This window comes from Gobius niger (genome assembly GCF_951799975.1).
Source record: "Gobius niger genome assembly, chromosome: 9".
NCBI classification, from domain to species: domain Eukaryota; kingdom Metazoa; phylum Chordata; class Actinopteri; order Gobiiformes; family Gobiidae; genus Gobius; species Gobius niger.
In genome coordinates, this window is record NC_136860.1 from 21,630,611 (window position 1) to 21,654,170 (window position 23,560).

Genomic DNA, 23,560 nt, shown 5'->3' on the forward strand with positions numbered 1-23,560 from the left:
AATAGTTTTAATGTTGCACTGACTCTGGGCACATACCAGATATGCTCCTTAATTCTAAGAAACAGACTCCCTCTCTCCCTGGAACATTATAACACAGCACAGCCATAACTGAAAGCACAAAAGATTGAATTGCCTGGCACACTAGTTTCCACAATCTCGGTGTGGCAACACAGACCACTGGATTGACCAGATTCTGCCCTATCCATTTCTATGCAATGTATATTTTCATAATTTGTACTTATCCCTTCAGTGATTTTTCCTTGAACAAGCTGTCGTACAAGTGTAGCAGCTTGGATGGGTGGGTTTCTCCTCCGGGCTGTCCTTTACTTAGAACTTAAAACTCTTCTCCTTTCAACCGCAACCTAGCCGTCCCCTTGAACCTGTCCAAGCCCCTCAGGTTGTCAAGTCCAACTGCTTCTGAGCAGTCCACACCGGCACTTTGGTCAGCATCCAGTTTGTCAGTTGTTGCTTTCTCCTTGTACCACTCAAAATGTCGTTGTCACTTCTCCTTTACTACAAAGTGTGTGTAAACTTGACAGCTGGCCGTTGTGGTTCTTTTCTGACTTTTATGGACGTCGTTGAAACATCATTGGGGATGTTATGGTAAAAACCAGTACAAGAACTCTCTACATGTGGCACACACCCCGCCTACAACAGGCTCTGCTGGCACCATGATCACCAGCTTTATTGTAATACAGATTTTTTTTTTTTTTACAGGAAATACTCAATGTGTGGGAATGTGTGACACTTTTACTCAAGAATGTTACCCTGAAGCTAAGAACTTGAATCTGTGATGAAGACATGCTGTTTTCCTTTTGCAATATGTGATTCCTTTTTCCGGGATCACCCTTTAATATTTTCACACTTTTAATTATTGTCTTATTTCATTTTAGTGCTGATTGCATTGGCATAAAAGTGGTAATGTCCAAGACAAAAGGCAAGAATATTGAACGCAACCATGGAGCCACGCGTGAATGCCATCGAAGGTCTAAGGGGGGCTTTCGACTTACAATCCGTTTAAAAAAAAAAAAAATGTATGTGGGGGCGTGAGGAGGGGCTTCAGGCTGCTACATGGGGGAGCTGTGGCCTATATAATACTTCCACGGTTTTGGTAGTCAGATTTTCAAGAAACTTCCTGGTGTGTCAGGATCAATCGGGCCTAAGCCAGTCTTAATTAAAGGCTTGGGGCTGGGCAGAAGTTGAGGGCAAAAGGCATCCCTGTCGCTGAAAAGAATGAAGTGTCCGTCATCAGGGCACTACAGGAGGCATCAGCTTTATTACTTAAAATTCCTCTCGAAGGGAAGGGAATGGGTGGGAGAAGTGCTAATGAAATATGTCACATGGTAAATAAAACACAATGCAATATGGCCACATATTTGTCATAACCATGGTTAGCATTAGGTTGAATTTATATTATTAAAGTGGCAGTATTTATCGTACAAAATTAGGGTGGTCATATACTATTTTTTGTAGCAATTAGTAATTATTGGTTTGTTGTGGTTTATTTAGGTCTTAGAAAATGACATCATCCAATTGAGATCCATCTGCCGCGGTATGCTTGTCGTTTTTAACTAAATTACTTACTATAATTAATAAGATTTTGGTGAAAGCAGATGTAGCTGAAAATAACATGCAGTTCTCTCATTGAACCACTTGGGGGCACAGACAACATGCACGGCTGAGAGATGCTTTGAGCCAGAGTGTGACGATGAGGGGGTCCATTAATTAAAAGGAATGCGATCCAAAAGTCTCCATCATGACACATCACGTCCCACATGAGAGGTAGTGCAACTCAAATCCACAGATGTCCCTTTTTTTTTTCTTTTTTTTTTTTAACTATTCTGTTTTTCACCAACTTGTGCAGTTTCCCAAAAAAATCCAATCGGCAGACAGACAGCGCCTTAGCATGTTTTGGTCTCCTGAGCGGATCTTTCCAGTACACCCATCTGTCGGAGTTTTCCAAGGTCCAAGGAGGGGTCCGGGGGGCGTGTTTGTGGCTATGCCGAGAGGGGCGGGGGCGCGGCATCAGACGTGGTGTACACATATCACATTGTAGGCCAAATATCCCCATAGTCTGATGTCGCGTCTGATCTGAGTTCATGTTCAGATCCACATCCAGGCACACCCGTGTCCAGACTGCCATTTCAAGTGGATATTGTTCATCTCTGACCAGAGCATGTCCATTTTCGTAGTTTGTGTGCATTTTGTGCCCTATGTGTGACTGTTTTTCCTGTAATACAACTGTTAAAGTAGACCTACCTCCTCTTGTACCTTGGGGATGACTGGTCAGTGCCATGTGTTTCTTGACTTGAGACTGGCTCATTAAGGTACATTGAACCTCATTTAGTTCAATTGCATTTTTTACTTTTCCAAAAATATATTACCAACTTATAATCAGTAAAGTCCAAGATTTATAATTTACATATTTTTGATTGCCCCCTTGGATGCAGATTAAGATGACGAGGACGATCATTAAAGGGACGATGATTAAATTTAGGGTCACGATTATCTTGGCCAGAATAATTGTGATTAACGATATTATCACGATATTGCCTATGGTTTAAAAAAATCACTGAAACTGCAGAAATGATGGGGATTGGGCAAATATTAAATATTCCTCTTCAAGTATTTAAAGGCACACTGTATAATAGTTTGGACTATTCTGTTTACTGTATATTGTAAAACATGCAGCTAATGAGCTCAGAAAATGCTATTTATGCACTGGGTAAACAAAGAATGGATTTGGATGAGGAACTAACCGACTGAAATCTTAAATACTGCTGACTTTAGTCACAACTCCATGGAGACGTACCCACTCCTGGTGGTTACCGGTTGTCTGATGGATTTAGCGATTATCTGCTTAGCACGATAATCAAAAAATGTGGCAATCGATTAATTGCCGCATTTTTTATTGCGATTAACGATATTATTGTTTATCGTCATATCCCTACTGCACTACCAAATTTGGCCCTCTGCCTTCCCCGGAGAAAACCTACGCAGACATAGGGGGAGAACAAGCAAAACAACACACAGGGAGGCACTATCTGCCCCTGGGATCAAACCCGGGACCTTCTGGCTGCAAAGCACGAGCTCTAACTGCTGTACCACCATGCTGTACTTTAATTCAACTACTTATTTCCTTATTGTGAGTCAGACTACCAGACATCCCACAGTCTCCTGAGTGGTTAATGTGCTGTCCACTCTGTCTTTGGACAGCCTATCAAAAATGAAGGGGAGCCAATTTAAGGGTGATATATCCAATTATGACTTCTTAATTTGGAGCAATGGTCATGTGGGGATCTAATCAGTCACAGTAAAGTGTGCACTCGCAGAAGAAGCATATCCAGATTTAGTTCCCTCCATAATGCAATATAACGCTACAAGAAAAATTCATGTACTCAAATCAAAATGATGGTTGTGTATCTTATTTGGCCTGTTTAACCAACAGACTATCACTGATATTCAGAAAATCTCACGGGGTCCTGGCCAAGGAAGCAACCTTTAGTTAATGTTGTACCAGAGCACCAAGAGGAAACCTATGCAGGCACGGGGATAACAGGCAAACTCCACACAGATTTGTAAACCAGTACAGCTACACTTTTGGACTGGTGTGATGGATTAGGGAAAGAGGCCAACACTATTTCCAGATTACTTCCATTAATATTGGTATGTCATCTCAATTTTGTAAGATTCTCCAAAATACTTCCTCATTCCTATATGCCTAAAAATGAAGAGCAAAGGCATGCGATCACATTAAGCCCTGGAGAGTGCTGCGCCACCGGCCACCCATAACCCATGTAAATAAATTACAGTATTAATGTAGTGAGAGGTGGGTAGAGGAGCCAAAATCTTGACTCATGTAAGACTAACTTTACTTTGAAATAATTTATTTCAAGTAGAACTAAAAGGTAGTGACCCAAAGTGTCAAGTAGTGGCTTACCCAAAGTCTGTTTCAATAGTGACATAAAATGTGAGAAACAAAGCATTAAGTAATATGATGACATGATAAGTAATGAACTATTACATTTATGTAATTAAGAGTACAGATACGGCATTATAAATTACTTAAGTAGTTTAATTGTGTGATGAAAGTACCCCGTTGATAAAGAAACACCAGCTTTTGAGTCCAAAACAACTAATATAAGTACATTTTAGTGTTCTGCTTATATCCTGACAGTAAAATGGAGATTTTTTTTTTTTTTAACCAAGTGAGGCCTGTCAAGTAGATCCATTTATGCAAGTGTCAAGAAGACTTCACCAACAACACTGGTTTCTTTGGCGTTTTTTGAAAAGGCCACTTAAATGTAAACAATCATTAATCATTCCAGCTCACTGTCTCCTTTCTTCACTCCTCTCAGCCATTACGACGGGCCCCTGACACCGGTCCCCGAAGAAAGCGCCTCAGCCTCTTTTCTCTCGCTCAACTGTAATCCTGACACCCAAACCCACCCCTCAGCGAAACAAGTGTCAGAGCGTGCAGCCTGCGTCCCCTTTTAGCCCCTCCGGTTAGCATGTTAGTGAGTGCTAATGTTGATGCAAGTGACAATTTACTACACAAGGATCAGAGCGGTGGTGCTTGTGTTCACGCCTCACAGCCCTTTGCTAAAGAGATAAGTGACTGATCCCGGCGCTACTGGGGCTGTGCAGATGACAGATAGGCACATAAAGCGCACAGTTACTTTGGTGGATGTAGCTTGCTTACCAGATGTTGAAAAAAAAAAAAGCCTCCACTGTGTATTTGACTTGCTAATACCCAGCTATTTTTAGATGTCAGAGGTTTGGACCAGGATTGAGACTTTATCCTTTAACATACTGTACACACAAGAAGTTCTTTTATGTTAAACCTCTTTGAAAGTCAGATCTAAGCTTGAATGTGAAACGACAACATTTTTATCAGAAGAAACTCCGTGGGGAAGCACCAGAGTTGTGCCAAGGATAATCACACTGTACTATGTTGAAGAAGATTTGTGAGGAGTGCATTGGACATAGTGATAGTTTTAAGGCTTTAGTCTGAATGCTTTAGTTTAGAGACACAACTTTGTGTTTATTGACTACCGCGGGATCCCTGCTGTCAGGTAGTCTAAACGTGGCCATGCATTAAAGGAGACAAACTTTTGAATAGAAGTACGGGTAAAGGTTTAGTGCAGGGGTCCCCAAACTGGCAGACCTTAGTCCAGATCCGAACCTCCAGGGGCTTTAGTCCGAACCCCAAAGCCTTTTCATCCTCTCAATGTACTTAATTTCTAATGGTACATTCATGTGGTCCTCGGGAACTCGGGGGAACAACTTCCCCAGTTGGGGAGTGCACGTAAATGGGGAACTCGGGTCAAAACGAGCTTCCCGACTTCCACACCTGACTGCGGAAATCAGCTGATTTGTTCTTTTATCGTCCAATGTGAGCTTTTACTGCTACTTTTGTGAGTTTAGTGTTTCTTGACATCTTGCTTGTAGTAACAAAATTGTGAGTGACATGCCTGACTTGACTAGGAAAAAGTGAATTTACATGATATTTTTTAGAACAAGCAAACTACCGTTTAGCTTTTGTGATGCTAACATCACATTTAAATGATTAGCTCAGCTAAATGCTAATCAATGATAAAAGACTGTTTTTATTTGATGTCATCAAAATCCCCACTTTCCCATAAAAACCACATGAACATAAACCAACTGGGGACGGTGACATCACAGCTCGGGAAAACGAGCACCCCAGCCCACATGAATGCACCATTAATACTTAATGTAAATACAGATATATAAATATATATGTTCATGTTTTAACATTTTCAAGAGCAATCACTGCATATGTCCGGACCCTGGACCTCGAGCTGATTTAGTTGGGGACCCCTGGTTCAGTGTCACAGATGCTTGGTCCATCTGACCTGCTGTTGTCACTTTTACACTATTAATAACTGTGTTTGTGAATGAAATCCCAACCAAAATATAGACCTGACTGTGCATGTTTGATCTACAGGATGTATATTTTGAGGAAAAGTGTAAATAAAATTAATAATAGTCTTTGTTAAAATGTCATTTAGGCTTTGTTACAAGCATTAGTTGTGTCCACAATGTGGATTGTGGCAAGGCATCCGAGTAAAACTAACCAATACTGTAATATATGTTTTTAATTTCACCTTTATTTAACCAGGAAAGTCCCTCTGAGATTAATAATATCTTTTTCAGAGGAGTCCTGACCCCTATTGTACATTGTACATGTTTTTAGTGGTAGGAGAAACCGGAGTATCCGGAGGTAACCTACGCAGACATGGAGAGAACATGCAAGCTCCACACAGAAACGCCCCATCCAGGTGGGAATCGAACCTTCTAGCTGTGAAGCATGAGCGATAACCGCTGTGCTACAGGGATTGGCCGATGGTTTTGTCTTTTATTTGTGATGAAGTCAAATATAAAAATGGCTCACCTCAACATAATTTTTCTTCCTATTATTTCTCCTTTGTATATTTAAAAAAACACCTGATCCAGGCTGAGGAAGTTTTCTGACCCACTTTTTTGAAACAGGTTGAAAGAGTGAGGTTCAAGGGTCAAATCCCAAACACCGTAATATTCATCTGTTCGTGAACCGGGTTGTCTCCCATTCCATTTACTGCCATCGTGACCCTCTCACCCCTGCTCTCCAGGCTGTGATCCTGCATAGCTGCTATAATGAAGCAATATAAGCCTGCTATTTGCTGCTTTACAGCTTGTTTTATGAAGGTGAGCTGACAAGCAGCTCCCAGAATGGTTCCTGTCACTTTAACAGAGGGCATTACCAAAAGAAAAGAGGCGCTGTGGTGGGAGGGCAGGGCCGGACGGAGAATGGGCCGGGGCCTTTATGTCCGCCTGGCCACAGCTTTGATGGGTAGAGGTCTGGCTGCAGGCTATCACTTCTACATTTTACGTCTTCCACCTTTTGTTGCAAGGAAATTATTGACGTTTGACCTGTGTTCCTATTCTCACCTCCTCTTCACTAATCAATTACCACATCGATCCATTAATCAGACTGGGTGATGGCCAGTGAAAGAGCCAGTGGGCATGTGTGGAGAATTGTGGGAGAGGCCTGAGGCTATCATAGAGGAGGGCCTTCACTGGTGGAGTGCCCTGCTCACTATTTAACTTAGCATGTATTACAAGCTTTTATATAGAGGGTAGTGTAGGTCACATAGGAAGAAAACACAATTTTTATTATCACAATGGCAGACATCCACTCCCACGTCCTTCTGTTTGGCTATTTATAAGAGAAGGAATAAACACATTTGCATGAAACCCAACTGGGTGAAAATTGCCAGGAAGCAATATTATTAACAAAGTGTTACTTACTATGCCTTCTCAGATGATGGCACAAAAATAAGCAGCCAGTGTGTCATTAAAAACAAAGACGCGATTTGAATGAGAGCAAACATGTTTTTGTTGGCCTGGCTGTTTCCATGGAGGTTTAGGCACTGGCATAATTGTGTTTATGGCACAAACAGAAATGGATCTGACACACAGAAGGCAACAGATCAAGACGGAAGCTGCGGGAGCGGAACCCAACATGCTTTGATTAGGTTTGGTTTTGGTGTCTGCCGTTTGCAGACTCTAAAGGCATCACCCCAGCCCATCGCTGACCTTGCCAAGTTATTTGCCAAAACTGACACAAAACATTGTAAGAAAAGAAAACTGGACAGTAAAGTCGTTGTTGGCTGTTGTTGTCCAACCCCTGGCGGGCTGACCGGGGCCAGCAGACAGTCACACAGCACTTGTGGGTTTAGTCAATTGAGAAGACAACTCTTGTGTGGATTTTTCAATTCTTCGACGTGTCATTTGGCTGAGAGTTCCATTGTTCTGTAGCTCTTTCTCCTCGCTCCTTCTGCCGAGACGAGTCGTGTCATCCCCTCATGATCAGCACTTTTGTTGCCTTTGTTTTTGGCCCTACCTCAGAAGTCCATCTTGTCTTTTATGTCCCTGCCTTTCATGCATAAGGGAACAGTTGTGGCCTGTTGTGGGACTGTTCCACTGCATTTCCACCAGTGGGGTTTCCTTTCATTCTCTTTAAAGTATTACAATGGGGCTCTGAAGGCCTGAATGGCCAATGCAGAGTGCACAATCCTACAGAGCCCGCTCATTTTGTTTTGCCAGAGTCAATAAAAATGCAAAGTTGAAAGCTAACCCTCTTGTGCCCTCCTCCAATGGACTGACTTGTTTGACCTTTTTAAACTTCTCTCTCAATTGACTTTAAATGATAAATTCATTGATTTTGTTGCTAGTCCTACTATGTAGCTATAAGACTAAAGCTTTTCTACTTGCACCAAGTTGTAGATAAAGGACTGTTTCGTAAGAAGTCAGTTTTCAGGGGTCAGTTGAGAAAAATGAATGATGTCCATCGTGTTGCTGTGTTAGGGCTGAGGCCTTGCGTAAGAGAATGGTGTGTTGTCATGAGGAGGCCTGGGGTTTACAGGTACACAGTCACTGACTTCTGAAGATGACTTCATTCTCATTGTGCAGATAAGGGCATGCAACCAAATCTAATGAGTTGGGAAAGGGGCAAAGGACATTAATGTAAGGAGCTGAGGTTATGGATACTGGAAAGGGCACCGCTGGCTTGTTTAGGTTAGACTTTCTTTAAATGCTGATATTTTTTGTAAAAGAACCAGAACATACTGCACATTTGAGTAGCGCAATTAAGGTCAATCACATCAAAATCAATCGTATGAGGAAGGGTTTGAAATGAGCCTAAACTCTTTTGGTTACAGGTCTGATAGAAGTTAGAACGTTCGTTCAGATTTGAGTGCCGCATGACAAATTTGCACATGTGATTGGATTGATACAAAACACTTGCAGGAAATGATTGGCTGTGAGCAGAGTCCTTTTGAATCAGAAAGTAGGTGTGTCTCGGTCACAAATCCAAAGCGCAAGGGCTGCAGTAGTTTCCTCTTCGACCAACAAAATAACCTGTCTCCAGCGCATTTTCGCCTAGTATTCAATAATTGTGCAACCTTATATTACATTATGTATATATCAAAATAATTTTTTTCTTCTGTTGATTTCTCAATGTCTCGTAGTTCCCTCAAAATACTATAGTGTGCTTTATTTTTATGTTGCATTTCTGTGTGTGTCTAACTGTCTATGGTTAATTATTCAGCAATTCCCTCCCATCCAATTGTGTCTACAGACCTGGGGGAAGAAAAAAAAAAAAATCCACAAACATACCGGCTCATGCTGAGAGAGGAGCATGTGCGGGGAATGCCTTCGCCCCTGTCTTCATTCACCAAAAGTAGAAGTGTCAGACAGGCAGGTGGACACGAGTCTAGGTAAATATTGATGACTTCTTGACCATTTTATTTCCCTCCTGCCGACAACTCTCTGCTGATGGAGGGCTTGTTTATGCCCGGGTCCCATCGATTTCCACCCTACTCTTTATTCATTGTTATTTTCGCCAAATTCAATCTGGAATCTTAAGCACAGCAAACCAGCCAAGATAGTTAGCATATTAAGAAGTGGCTGATTACTGCATGCTCCAAACACAGATCTTTAATTTTGTGCATTTTCGACACAGCTTCGGCCTGTATCTCCACGCTGGAGATCATTTGGAAAATCTACATATTGAAATGGAGGCTTTGGTTTAGAGTGGGCTTCTTGTTATTGTGTGTAATTTGTGTGGTTGGATGAATATGACCACCTGAATTAGGTTATTATTGTGCCAGGTGGAGGCCTGCGGTAGTTATACAAAGAGCGATGCTATGCTAATGAAGCAATTACCACTACAACTCTCTTAAACAGAGCTTTAGCATGTTCGCTGAATTGACTTTCACATGTTTTTATAAAGCTTGATTAAAAGAAAAGTAGGTTTTGTGTAGTCATTGGTTAAGATTAATTCATACATTGTTTTTGTAGCACGTTATTCGTTCACACCTCACGCTTACTCTGAACTACCTATTATTTATTAAGGTATCTTTTTAATGGACACACTTTTCCTAATTTCCCATTTCCTTTTTCTTGTATATTTGTTTATTGCTGTAAAATTCAATTTCCTTTAGCTGAACTGAATTGCTGTATGTTCCCAAAGATTTACCTGGAGGCGCTGATCTGGAACTGCTTCAGGCATCGTGAATTGTTTGCAAGAGCTCTTCTCCTCAGCTCAGATTAGGCCTGGCCGGGTCTGGAGGGCACGCAGCAGCTCATTGACTGGATTAAGTGGCTATTGAAGTGACTTTGGCTTATTTTACTCTCAAAGACAGGACAATAGAAAAAACCCTTTTCCATTTGTAGAGGCATACCCCTGTCTACCTTTCTTCCCTTTGTCCTCCTCTTGCAAAGAAGGACACTATCTGCATATGTGATCCCTCAAAGGCTTTTAGTAACCCAGAGAGTTGGTAGTGGAGAGTTCTCTGTAATTAGAGATTTAAATGCAGATTGACAGAACAATTAATGAAGACATGTGGACTGTGCAGTCCTGATGGTGATTGTTTGTGTGTGCCTCTGTGTGGGAGTGTGGGCATCAGGCAGGGGGCACCATGCACATTTATTTGATATTCTTTGTTGAGGTTTTATTCTTCCAGAATACATTAACGTGGTATTTTAAATGAACTAAACCTAAATGCAACACATATTATAGCTTGACTGTGATGAAAGGTACTGGTCTCTGCATTTGTAACTAAAAGTGGATTTAGGTATTGATAACACATCCTGCATTATGTGTAAATACTTTTTTTTTTGTCTTGGGGCCATTCTCTTATTGTTAAATAGTGAAGGGTTTTTGTGGGCAAGCTTTGCCAACAGTTGTCACCCCATTCACACCTTCAGACCTGCCTCAGTGTTCAGTCGTGTGAAGGCATTAGCATATGATTGGGGAGTGTTTTGGAGTGTTTGTCCCTAACAAAAGAGCTGAAGTACAGGTCAGTGTCTTCTTATCCAAGTCAATGGTCTGCTGAAAAGCAAACTTAACACCTTAAATAAAACGTTTCCAGCACCTCTCCTTCCACTCAATCCTTCCACTCATGTTCTTAGCACAGACAGACATGGTATGAAGGTAAACTATACAGCAATAAGGTGTAGTTGTGATTGTTGTAAAGCAAAAATCAAATCATACTAACCATGGTCTATAAAAGTATTACTCATATGATGAACTGCACCAAACGAACAACATCTACTTTTTTGTATTTTTTGTCTAATATACAGCTAAACAATAGTTTTAAGTCATTGCATTTCCTGAAGCATTTTCTATGTATTTTATTTAGTGTATCTGTTTTGGTCATTGTGCCTTTTTGAAAGAGCATTGATTCCAGACCTTTATCACATTTTACAATTTTCAGCTATTGCATTTCTCCCTCTTGTGGAAAGTATTTTATAATAATAATGATAATGATAATAATGTATCGGTTTTATATAGCGCTTTTCTGGACACTCAAAGACGCTTTACATTGCATTATTCATTCACTCCATACTTGGTGGTGGTAAGCTACTATTGTAGCCACAGCTGCCCTGGGGTAGACTGACGGAAGCGTGGCTGCCAGTCTGTGCCATCGGCCCCTCCGACCACCACCAACCACTCACTCACACACTACATTCACCCAGGCTTCCTGGTGTTACCAAACAGTCCCCCATCCAAGTGTCGACCAGGCCCTTCCCTGCTTAGCTTCTGAGGTCTGGCTGGATCGGGTAGAGCAAAGGCAGTATGGCCTTTTTACAATAATATATTCATAAAGTATTGTAAAATATTCAGGGCCTTTCATATTTGTCTTCACCATTCTTTGTTCTCTTTTGGAAGAAATCTGGCTTGTTATTCTGTCGGTGTGTTTTTTATAAACATGTGTGTATATGTGTGGTGACAGGTGCAGCAGTCGGACACAGTCTTCAGTCTGGCAGCTGTTTGTAGAAGGATGTCGTCATCACCACTGCTCTGGCTCCTCACTGCGCTACATCCCGCGCAGAGCCGTCCTCTACTGCCCTGGCAATGATGAGCGAAAACTCAGGAAGCTGGCCTCGCTAGATGTCGACTGTGCTGTCTTAGACTGTGAAGATGGGGTAGCCCTCAGCAAAAAGGTACACAAATAGACAAGTGCATGTGTATAATAGAAACACAGCATGATTCAACTGATAAAAATACAACATCATTTCAGTTTTCAATGTGTTTATATGCAGATAATACAGAGCTAGACTGGTAACTCCAGAATTACTATATTTACAACAAATATAAAGCTGTCCTGATAAGCAGTGCAATGCCACTAACAATATTATTGTTTTAAAAATCCATGGCGACGTTACCCTTGAAAGAAGAAATAAACTAGATGCAGATTTCTCTTTTTTGTGATCAAAAACAGCAACTGCTTCTTGGACCAAAATTGAATGCGTGTAATAGTAAAGTACTGTACTAGACCATGGTATATTGCAAGAAAGTGAAGTAATCCAAAAATAATGTACTTAGTGTATACCTAATACCAAGGACATTTAAGGACTCTTTGGCAGTAACAATTTATATTGATTTCTGACGCAACTTATATACTTGTATATATTGTACACTAAGGGGGTAATTTCTCAAAAAAGGTGCCAAATAGTGAGTGCAAGTTGGAAAATGGAAAACTGCTATTTGACACGTTGAACCTAATTTACCATTTGAAATGACCTGCATTACAGCTTTAGGGCCCCAAACCTGATATGTAAATGAGCTAATGCTGCGCAAATGCTCCGTTAAAGACTCTGCAGATCCACTTTTGCACATGACACTTGTTTTGCACATGAGCAAACGATTGGTAAATGACACCCTATCCGTGTAGTTGTGTCTATAGTAACTTCACCTTATTTGGATAACAAGCGACGTTGGTGATTGGACATGATCAAACAAGTCACTATTTGTTTATAAAACCTTTTTCTACATTAAGTAGTGCGTATACTGTGAAATACCTGAAATTGTAAACATTAAAATGATTTCCCGTTAGAAAGGAAATTATAATTAAAACATTTAAATATTTAAAACCTTTCCATTTAATCTTTAATCTTCTCCCACCCTCCTCCAGCCAGGTGCCCAGGCATTAGCCAGGTGCATTTTCTTAATCACTTAAGGGAAACTACCTAAGTAAGATGTTCAAAACAAGCACATTTCTCCCCATTATGATAGCATAAAGGCAGTCGCTCCCCCCTACGTAGGTCCTTTAAAACAAGGTGACCATGTCCCACTGGGCGAGCAGCGGGAAAGCACCAGATGCAGCAGGTTAAAAGCATTCTCCTCCCGCCCACTCCTCCTCCCCATTGGCCCGTATGAACTGCCCATGAAATCTTGATTGGAGAGTGGGAGAAAGAAGAGAAGAAAAAGTTAACTAACAAAAGGTTTTTAAGTCCTGATAATAAAGATGATTGATACGGCTTGAGGCTGTTCCTGTAGCCCAGACAAAGACAATGAGATGATGCTGGTGTGACTGACAGGTCAGAGCTGTGAGCCTGCGTCGGAGTTTCGAGGATGCCAGTCTTTATTAGGTGGAGAGGAATGCAGCTCGAAAGCGTCTTAAAAGATGGACAGATGCTTTACATATCTCTATCTAGTGAACACATCCATCATAGTAGTTATATATAAAATAAAATGGGAAAAGAGAGGCAACAAACACCAAAAGTTGTATTAGAGGTGCTGATGTTAAGGAAAATCTTCAAAATTCAATCAGCAGAGTATGCAATGCTGATTTTTTTTTTATAAAATAGAGCGCACAATCAGGTTTTCCTATTCAGCTTTTGAATGATCTTGACTTAATTGTAACTATCCATTGAAAAGGAGTCAGCAGCATGTTCCCCCAGGTATTTAAGAGAGTGACTTTTCTTACTCAGCAGGTGCGCCAAGCATATAGAGTAATTGTGTTGAAATGCTGACAATTAAAGTGGTATTGTTCCCTGTGTAAGAAACAACTAATTTTTTCAATCTATACATTTATATTAAGTGTTCAGCTAAGAAGCAATTCTTTTTTTCTTGAAAGTATCGCCCACTCACTGTGTGCCTAACCTGCCCGCCTATTCTGTGTGTACAAGGTCATACTGTGTAATATAAAAATTAGTTATTTACTCAATAACATAATGCACTCTTCTTACAGACAGCCTTCCTTCACTTCCCACACACTCAGCTTCCTTCTCCTCTGTGGCAATCGGAAATCCACAGGGGTTGTTGTGTATTTGAGTCCTTCACTTAAGATCATTCAAAGATGTTTGTGTTGAGGCTGTCCAAGAAAATCTCTTGATTTTCCGCTCTTTTTGAACCAGGAATTTAAGCAGTGAGAATGTTAAACTAACTCATGACTGCAATTGGCATACTGATTTATGCTTTATGTCCTTCATGGCACAAAGATTATGTTGCCACGTGACCTTTGGTGACTGGTTTTATTGATCCCATGCATCACTTGTAATTTATACTGTGCATAGTATTTTCGCAGGCACATGCTGCCAAGAAAGATACGCCATGAAATATAACTTGGTTCAGATTGGTGGAGAGACTTTACTTTGGAGGTGAAACTTTTTTTTTTTCGACAATGGCAGGCGCTGTACTTTGTGTTTGCAATGGAAGTTCGATGATCTGTAAGAACTTGTTGCTCTGGTCCTCCTCTTTTCTTGTTGAAGACATTGAAGTATACAGTATTCCTTCTAAATGGGCCAACCACTGATTTAACAGCAGGCGATGGTAGGTCAGGGGAAATCTGAGCTGAGTTTGCAGTCATGCATGGATACACCTTAAATTGAAACCATACTTTCCCTCTAATGTGTTCATTAATGTATTCTTTTCATTATGGGTCACCTTCACCCTGACCACCTCACGGGCCAGAAGATATTCATGACAGAAAGTTCTTGCTGAGGAGATGAGAGGGAGCGTTAAAGCTAGGAGCCACCCAGAGCTTGCTATCTGTCAGCGCAGAGCCAGAGGGGAGGCAGACAAGGCTGACTGCTCTAACACTTTTACACATATCATCATATCTGTATGATCAGTGGGGTGGAGGAAGAGGAGGGGGGCAGGTTAAACCAGGAGCGGAACTGACGGCTACACCTGTCCTCTCTGTGTTCCCTCGCTCCCCCCTTGCTTGCACGTCACTCCTTACTGGGTCCTCAGGGTTAAGATTGTTTATCTCATGTTTTCTCTCCCTCTCCCTCAGCGCGCTATAGGCCAGCGGTGTTCCTCCTGGAGTCTCCCACTCTCTCTCTTTTCCCTACATGGTTCCCTCTATCCCCCTGGACTCCCCCTGTCTGTCTGCCGTAGAGATTCGCTCCTAATCCCTGGAAGTTTGGAACTAATGAACTAACTGCTGAGCCGCTGCCACGGAGCTTGGTCCCAAACTATACTGTACTTCACACTCGATTTCCTCTCCAGATGGCATGGTGGCGCGGCCGACACGGCAGGGAGCACCTCTTACACACCAGCACGCGCTCCAAACGCATACAGCCACACAGGACCTGGTATAGACGCACAAGTGCCCTCTCCACAGACACTCATTGTTGTGCATGTGTACCTTCATTTCCTTCAGACTTTCAATTATCAAAGTAACATACAGATTTTTCACCACTTTTTTTTGTGTCTTTTTCTTTCTTTCTATAAGATTTCTGACAAAGCAATAAGAGGTTAAAGAGTGGGGAGAGAGATTCAGCAAATACCACAACTGGAAATACTAATACTAAAGACACAAATGACGACTAAAATGACAAATTAAACCATGTTACGGACACAATATCTCTTTGTGCCAGTTCTAAACCCTAATAAATATGAAGGTTAATAATAACAATAACAATAATAATACATTTTATTGTTTGGCATCTTTCTAAGCACTCAAGGTTGCCTTACATCAAGGAAACACATTAAAAGTACTGTACAGATAAAACAAATGTAAAATCAATCAATCAACAAAACAATAAACAAGACAATGTAAAGTTCAGGCAAATGAAGTTTCCAGGCAAACATAATGTCCAAATAAACGTTGGCAGCAGGTGGTGACGAGCCACGTGGGTGTCCCCTGTCTTTAGACTCCGACACGGCGAGGAAAAAAAAAAGCTAGTAGAGAAATTTGTTCAACTTGTTTTGATGTGAGTGCAAAATGTACATGTTAAATTGTCTGCTCTGTTCCACCATTTTATTTGTTTGTTTGGGTCGGTATGTTATTGACCAGACATGGGCTCATACACGTAAACACGCCACACCATATTGTAGCCATGGGCTAATTTCCATCTTTTGTGCAACATTCACACTCAAATGCATTTGGACAAACCAAAGCACCCAGAAGAAATCTACATTGGCACAGAGACAACATGTAAACTCCACAAACTCCACTCCCACACTTTCGGACCAGTGTAAGCAATCATTGGAGGACTCCAGTGTATTCGTACAACATTGCAGGTGTCTTGCCCAAGGACATACAGACTGAATGCACTGGTGAGGACTGGGATTAAACCACGGACCTTTGGGTCCATAGGTGAAAGTCTGCCAAGTGAACTACTGCTGCCTCTTCTAAATTTATTTGTCAAGATTGTCAAATGTCCTGGAAAACCGTGGCAGCACCTACTGTTCTTCATGCTGATAAGACAGTGCAAGACATTTTGTAGACGAGCATAAACTGAATCAAGTGCTACCTGGCTCCCCTACTTGATATAATAGCCAGGGTCTATGGATGAACTGTGTCTGACACCAGCATTTTTACCATAAAATATGCAGCTAACTGTCAAGTGATACAATCTCCGCTCAATGCTCACTGTAGTCCATTTAAGTGGATTCAAATGACTAGGCCCTTGACAGAAAGAACTCCTGGGAAATAATGTTAACCAGTTGAATTATGAATACTGAATATTTCCATTTAGTGCACGGCAGTGTGTTGGTGCATACACATGTCGTTGTGTATGTGTGTGTGTGTGTGTGTGTGTACTTAACACCTCAAAGGGCCCCGGAGACTTGAGAGTCCCAGTCAGACTGCCAAGGCTCACACAGGGGATGTAAGCCGCTCAGCCATAAAATAGAGCCTGTCCATAGCCAGCGCTGAGCAGGGATTCAGTCCCAGTCTTCTCTGTCTCTGTGGACTGTGAGATGTCATGTGTCAGGGATCGATCGGCTCCTTTGGGAGAGCATGATAGGTGAACGTGAGGTCAGGGTGCACATCGACTGGTGACAGCAAACTCATTAGCATTCCATGTTGGAGATTGAATTTAATGTTTATACAAACTAAATATTACCTACAGCAAAACACATCAAGTGTTTCGGGTGTATAAAATAAATACATATACACTTAGATATAGCTTATCTCGGTTTTTGTTGCAATTATCCAAGCCATGTGCTGTTATCTCCAAAATGGAACTAAATGAACCATGATACAGTATGATTATATTGTGGTGAGTAGAAGGGTACAATTCCTAGAGCATGTAAGGCCCATCAGGTACAGTTTATCCCCACTGAAAACTCTTGGTTCTTCTGTGAAGGAGAGTGTTGATTTCAGTCGGACTTAACCATAATGAATAAATAAACAAATGCACAAATGAATTACTTTTAACTGACCGGATTTCTTAACAGACCTATCTAAAATACTAACTGGTTGGTTTGAGATTCGGGGGACATGTGGAAATTGGTAGAACAGAGCAATCCTCTCTCCTTCTCCCTTTATCCTGTTACAGACTGATGTTTTCACTGGCGTAATCACAAGGCTGCATGTCCCAGGCCAACGTGGGCTATGTAACACACCCAGAGCCCAGAAAAAAAAAAATCCCCGTTGATGAAGTGATGATGGAAGAGTGGGAGAGGAGGGCGAAAACTCACTGAACAGAGGGGCAGAAAGGAATGTGGGTCAAAGTGGCCAAAGCAAATGTAGGATGTGCACATTAGTGTCATAGTATTTGGTTCAGATTATATAGTATATTTAAAGTTCTTACAAGAAAATATATGAAGAGAAAAATACCACTTCTGCCACACATACCAGGTGTAGCAAGTATGCATTCTTATATAATCAGTATTATAATGCAGTGCTTTGCAAATATTCTTTACAAAATATAGTCTAAAGGTAGCTATGTGTTGTTTGTGTCATGTTATGAATGTATTGTAATACTTTAAAGACCCAGAACCAAGAAACTGCAATGGTGTGACGTTGTCTATTTATCCCTCGGGGCCGCAACACATCTTTCTTGCTAAAGTGTGACTCTGAAGCACATGTTTGCTCAGTGTTTCCACGATGGTAAACTGTGCTGCAGCAAAGAAGTTGAAAAAGGGGCATATTAATTCATACTCGTGAAGAATTAGGATGTGGGAAAGGGTTTCTGAGAGCTAGAAACAAGTGAGGGTCAGGTGGATTTCAACTTGAATGTCACTGTTGGGGATTGAGAACTCTAGTTCAGAGCTTTATGCCTTTATATCACATGTGTCAAACACAAGACCTGCAGGCCCTTTGTAGAGCATGAAAAAAAAAAAAAAGTAAGTCTCTAGCCCAGGGGTCACCAACCTTATTTCAGCTGAGGGATACTTTAAGAGCATTAAGTTGTTCAAGGGCTACCAGTTAAAAACAAATCCTAAAGACTTAATCGTACACTGTTCACTGATAGGATATTGACCCCATTTTATATTAAAATAGCTTTATTTTAAACTCATACCGAGTCACAAGAACCGAAATAACTGTAATTTTAAGAATTAGATTCAAGAAAATTTTTATTTTACACTTTAGAAAAAGTCCCAAGGGCTACTGGACATGCCCCAAAGGGCCCCTGGGCGCCCGCGGGCACCACGTTGGTGACCCCTGCTCTAGCCTATTCCTGTGCTATGTGCAAGGTACGAATTTTTAAAGAAATAACCAGTATGCTCACTCCAGCCACTGAACAGCCACTTAAATAAGGAAAAAGGAAAGAATTCCACACGTGTCCAGCAGAGGGAACTGACAAAAAAAGAGATCAGGATATAAATCACATATTATAGCCGTGTGGTAAATGGTCAGTTTGACCCAGGGCGGCTGTGGCTACAATAGTAACTTATCGCCATTGAGTGTGGAGTGGCTGAATAATGACTTTATGTAGCACTTTGAGAAACGTGTGACACCGTGTCACTTATTGTGATGAAGCACAATAACTGTAAGCCGTTATTTATTTGGCCACAGTCCTTCACAATATATGCGGCCTGCGAGCCGCCGTGGAGGCTGAATTTCGGCCCACGACCCAAAACGACACCCCTGCTTTATATGCTAAATCAGTGGTTCTCAACCTTTTGGAGCCGGGACCCCCATTATAACAGGTAAAGGGATTTGTGACCCCCCGCCCGGGTCACACCTTGAGAAAATTAGCCTACAAAATCATTTAAAACCAAAGAAAAAAAAAACAAATGGCTGAAATAAAATGCATCAAATTACAAACAAATAATGGCACTCTGGTAAAATAGCAAACACATGCTACAGTAAAACATTATCTAATGTTTTACTGTAGCATGTGTTTGCTATTTTTTTGCTATTTGCATTAGCATATAATCTAGATTATATGCTAATGCAAATTTGTATATTTTATCTAAATGATCTGGCGACCCCCTAAATTTGTCTCACGACCCCCAACCTGGGGGTCGGACCCCCCCCCCCCCCCCCCCCCCCGACCCCCAGGTTGAGAACCACTGTTCTAAATGTCTGTGTAGGCTCTCAGTCGTACAGGCGTTGTCCATCTTCAATGAAGGCTCTTTAATCATCTTCTGTACTCTGTTGTTGAAGTGTCCAACGTTTCACCTCTCATCCAAAAGGCTTTGTCAGTGCACAGCTCAGATAATTCCAAAGTTTATCACACACATACAGTATCTTGGCTGAAATGCACCATCTAAGACAAGCTGCCTGCAATGAAATGGAAGCTGTTATAATGAGTTCCGTAATGTGTGATATGTAAACTAGTTGGTCTTCTCTTTCTGGCTGTCATTGTATTCCAGGCATGACAAAGTGATTACATGATTACCAGATTTACCCTTAGCGACCACAATGGTTATGTCTTGTCATTTGTCTGTCAGGAAGTGTGTTTCCAAAGTGAAGGCCTAAATCTTCCTCTGCTGTGTCAGTTTTCAATGCGGCTGCATTAGTCCATCAGCTTGTGCAGCGTTTCTGGTGTGTGTTGTGTCACTTGTCAAATCCTATCCATGCGAACTTGAAGCCTGCTCACACACATACACTCACCCATGTGCACATCCTGACAGAGCAATTGTAAACAGGGACACATTTGGCAGCCAGTCTTCACCTGCGTTACTCTACAGCTCATTTTAAATGGCGTTGTAAGTTTCACAGCAGGATGCATAGTGTCTGTTCTCAGAAAATGTATAAACAACTCCAGATATAGTGACTCACAGTGCCCCACCCTTCTCTCTAGCAACTCTCAGCTGCTTGAATCACACCAGAACTGTACATCAAAGTAACTTAATGTGAAGTAAATATCTAGTCAAATTAGCTTTTGTTAGTTCTAACTATAATTTTGAGCCACTATTTCCTGCTATATTTAACACCAGAAGTTATTGTAAGATGAAACCGTATAAGCCCACAAATCACCATTAAGGTCTTACTCAAGAACTTGCTTAGTTATTGTTAGTATGCTTGTACGCTGATACAATTTGTTTGGTGATCAACCTGGAGAATATGATTATACTGACCATGGCTTTTATTTGAGGGCTTCCCCTGTTGTAAGATTTTCTTTTTATTCAACATTTCTCCTGGTATTGAGATCACTTATTTTGCCCCTGTTCTTCTGTTTTCTTTATAGACAGTGGCTAGTTGTGCACTGCATCTGAATCATATTGACTGAGAGTCCTCTGAGAGTGTATCCAGAGGCAATGTTTGACGTTACTTGTTTTAAACCGCACGGCGAGAGAACTGGACACCCCTGATCTGAGGCTGGAGAGGAAAGCGCCCCCTGCAGAGGACTGTACACACTGTGGTTTGGACGTCCGTCTTGATGCGGTGTCTGGTTGTTGGTGGCCATGCTGTTCCACGTATACTGCGCACTCAGTAGGATCCTGGGAGCTTTTGACCATAGGCTGCGTGTGTTAAGCATGTGCCCGCCTGCTCCCCTGGCAGGCCAGCCTCTCCGCACTTGAAAGGCCTCTCATGTGCATCTGTGTGTGCAATGTCCTGCCTGGCTGCTTGGTGGACTGCTTGCTCACGCACTAGCCTTCCCCTGTGTCAGTGTCTAATGATGAACATGATAGGGGGAATCAAAGAGGAGATGGAGCTGACGCTAGGGCCAGCTCTCTGTGGGACACCAGGTGATTGGGGAGGCAGCTTTGAAGCAACTTGTTGGATGGCTGTCTATTAATGTAAAATATCTCTTTTTCAAAGGACTTTATTCAAGCTCAGAGTAGCAGGGCCCAGAGGGGTCAAGGCGCCTGGCAGAATAATCGGCTATGCTTGAGAAAAAGGCCTTAAAAAAGACACATTTTGCAATGTTCACATCTTGAGCCCATTTTGTCTCTGTGAAGATTGTGTTATACAATGTAAAGCACATATGGGGAGAAAAAAAAAAAACTTTCAACAAGTATCTTGAATGTAGAGTATTAAGTTATTTTATGAAAGCTCACCCAAGACCAGCCACCAGCACCTACATTATTTTAGTGAGCAGTGAGGTTTGGATCTCTATGCAGTGTTAGATTCGATAATTTTAACTAGATTTGCTGTTTATTACAGGTACAGCTGTGGCAATAAACTGTGAAGGAACTAAAGATATACAATAAAGAAAAATAATGCAGAGGATACTGTTTGTTTAAACTCCATCATAGACAAAAGTTCTGAATCTGTCATTTATGTATTTGTTTATTTATTTGACAGGGACATTGCACCACAAATGTGTTGCACAGACCAGAGATGGCTACAAGCTAATTTTCATCCGTAGTCCCTGGGCAGAGGCAGAGTGACAGTAGGTTTATACAGTGCACAATGAGTCCATACACAATATAAAATACAGATAAGCATTGACAAGAAGCACTGACAGAAGGATCACATATTTACAGCAACTTGCTTCATTTTGTGCATATTATGTACAATTTAAAAAAAAAATGCATTCTTGTCTTCTGTACTGGGTTTTTTTAGTTGTAAAGATCCCCCTCCTCGCCACCTTACGATGAGGACATGCTACACCTTACACTTTGCCATGATCTTCTCTTACTCTATTAGACTGTAAAAAAAATGCCAAGTCTGTTGTCAGCTTATGCAGCTTTGTCAGTAACTGATGATTTTTCTAGCAGAAGGCCTACAATATATAATGGTCCAGTAGGGAGTGATTTTTATAGTCACCACCCATAATTATAAAGAGGCTACTGTAGACTAGTTTAGAATAGCTTTTTAGGATACATATGGGTGGCACTTCTAACAAGGTAAACCCTTCATTGCCAGACTGATGAACAGTATATATGCGACCTGCTGCTAGACGATCACAAGTTGCCAAGCTTTTTATGTGAGACCCAAAATGTTCGCAAAATTTAGACAACCCAGTACAGATGACAGTTTAAGAACTTTTGTCTGCTTCCAGGGGGTAATGCTCGCAATGCCTTTTGTGGTTCAAGGGTCAGCGTGCCTCCTGCGTTCCCAGCAGTGATCACTTACCTCAGATCAGACATCTCTCGTCACTTAGAGCCACACAATGACAGACAGAATTTTATCCACCCAGTAGCAGGTTTACGAACACTGAAATATGGCTTCGTAAATCGCTCCATCCGTTTTAAGTTTCCGAGATACAGTTACAGGTCCTTCTGGGCCAATGTGGGCGACAGTTAGACAGACCAAGCATAAGGTTATGGCCCGACTTGGGTGAAAGATCACAGTATTCACTTCATATGGTGTGACAATCTCTAATGTCTCATCCCATACCGCAAAAGAGCCACAGATGACTCTCCAAAGCCAAGCCCGCTCATGACCCCTATAAAATGCGGACAAATCTTTGATATGTACTGTGATACCATATTTTATTGATACTGGAGGGACTTCTATAATATCATGTACACTTCTGCATTCCAGGAGATCACAGAGAGGAGCTGTTCCCTGCCCCATAAGCTCGAGCTATGAATTCGTCCTGTTTGGCTTTTACAAGAGATAGGCTCCTTAAGTTATGTCTGTCGACGGCTTTCTTTAATGCCCCCTTCTCCCATGAAGTCAGGATTTACTGTGGTAATAATCGGTCTGTTTGGATAGTCTACCCTTCTGTTATTAGGCCATAAAAGTGCAGCAAAGGTTTGGAATCGGCATCATTTGTGAGGTTTTATTATGCGACTGTGGGTTTTACAAAGACCACTATCATCTGTATTACTTACGGTATTCGATACAGTGTAAAGCAGCCCTAGCTTTAACTGTTCATGCTACTCCATAAGCTCTAACCATATTAAATCCTTTACCGCCAACCAACAACAATGCAGATTCAGGCATTTATCTTCTTTTTTTGCTATGTCGGTATTTTCATGCCTCTATGTCTACATGACACCAAAGTTTCTGTGCACACTGGCAAACTGGTGTGATGTGAACAGACGCAAATTATCTGTGTTAATTTCTCCCACAATCATCAACCATGACGCCTGTAAAGTCTTCATTGTTGAATTGTTATGCCCTCACGACGTGGTGTTTATCTTTCTGCCGTTACTCCTCGCTCACCCACACAGCAGTCCTCT

General features: G+C 41.5%; 1 protein-coding gene and 1 long non-coding RNA gene across 2 annotated transcripts in view; one reads left to right on the forward strand and one right to left on the reverse strand.

Moving 5' to 3' along the window:
• The window catches only part of LOC306968219, a 307,048-nt gene that overhangs the window by 123,695 nt on the left and 159,793 nt on the right, over window positions 1-23,560 (reverse strand). The gene's annotated exons all lie outside the window — the stretch shown is intronic.
• Window positions 1-23,560, forward strand: part of clybl (citrate lyase beta like) — a 47,359-nt gene that overhangs the window by 11,084 nt on the left and 12,715 nt on the right. The window contains exon 2 of the mRNA XM_079563546.1: window positions 11,805-12,015. Coding sequence (XP_079419672.1) covers window positions 11,805-12,015 — 211 coding nt within the window. The remainder of the gene's footprint in view (window positions 1-11,804; window positions 12,016-23,560) is intronic.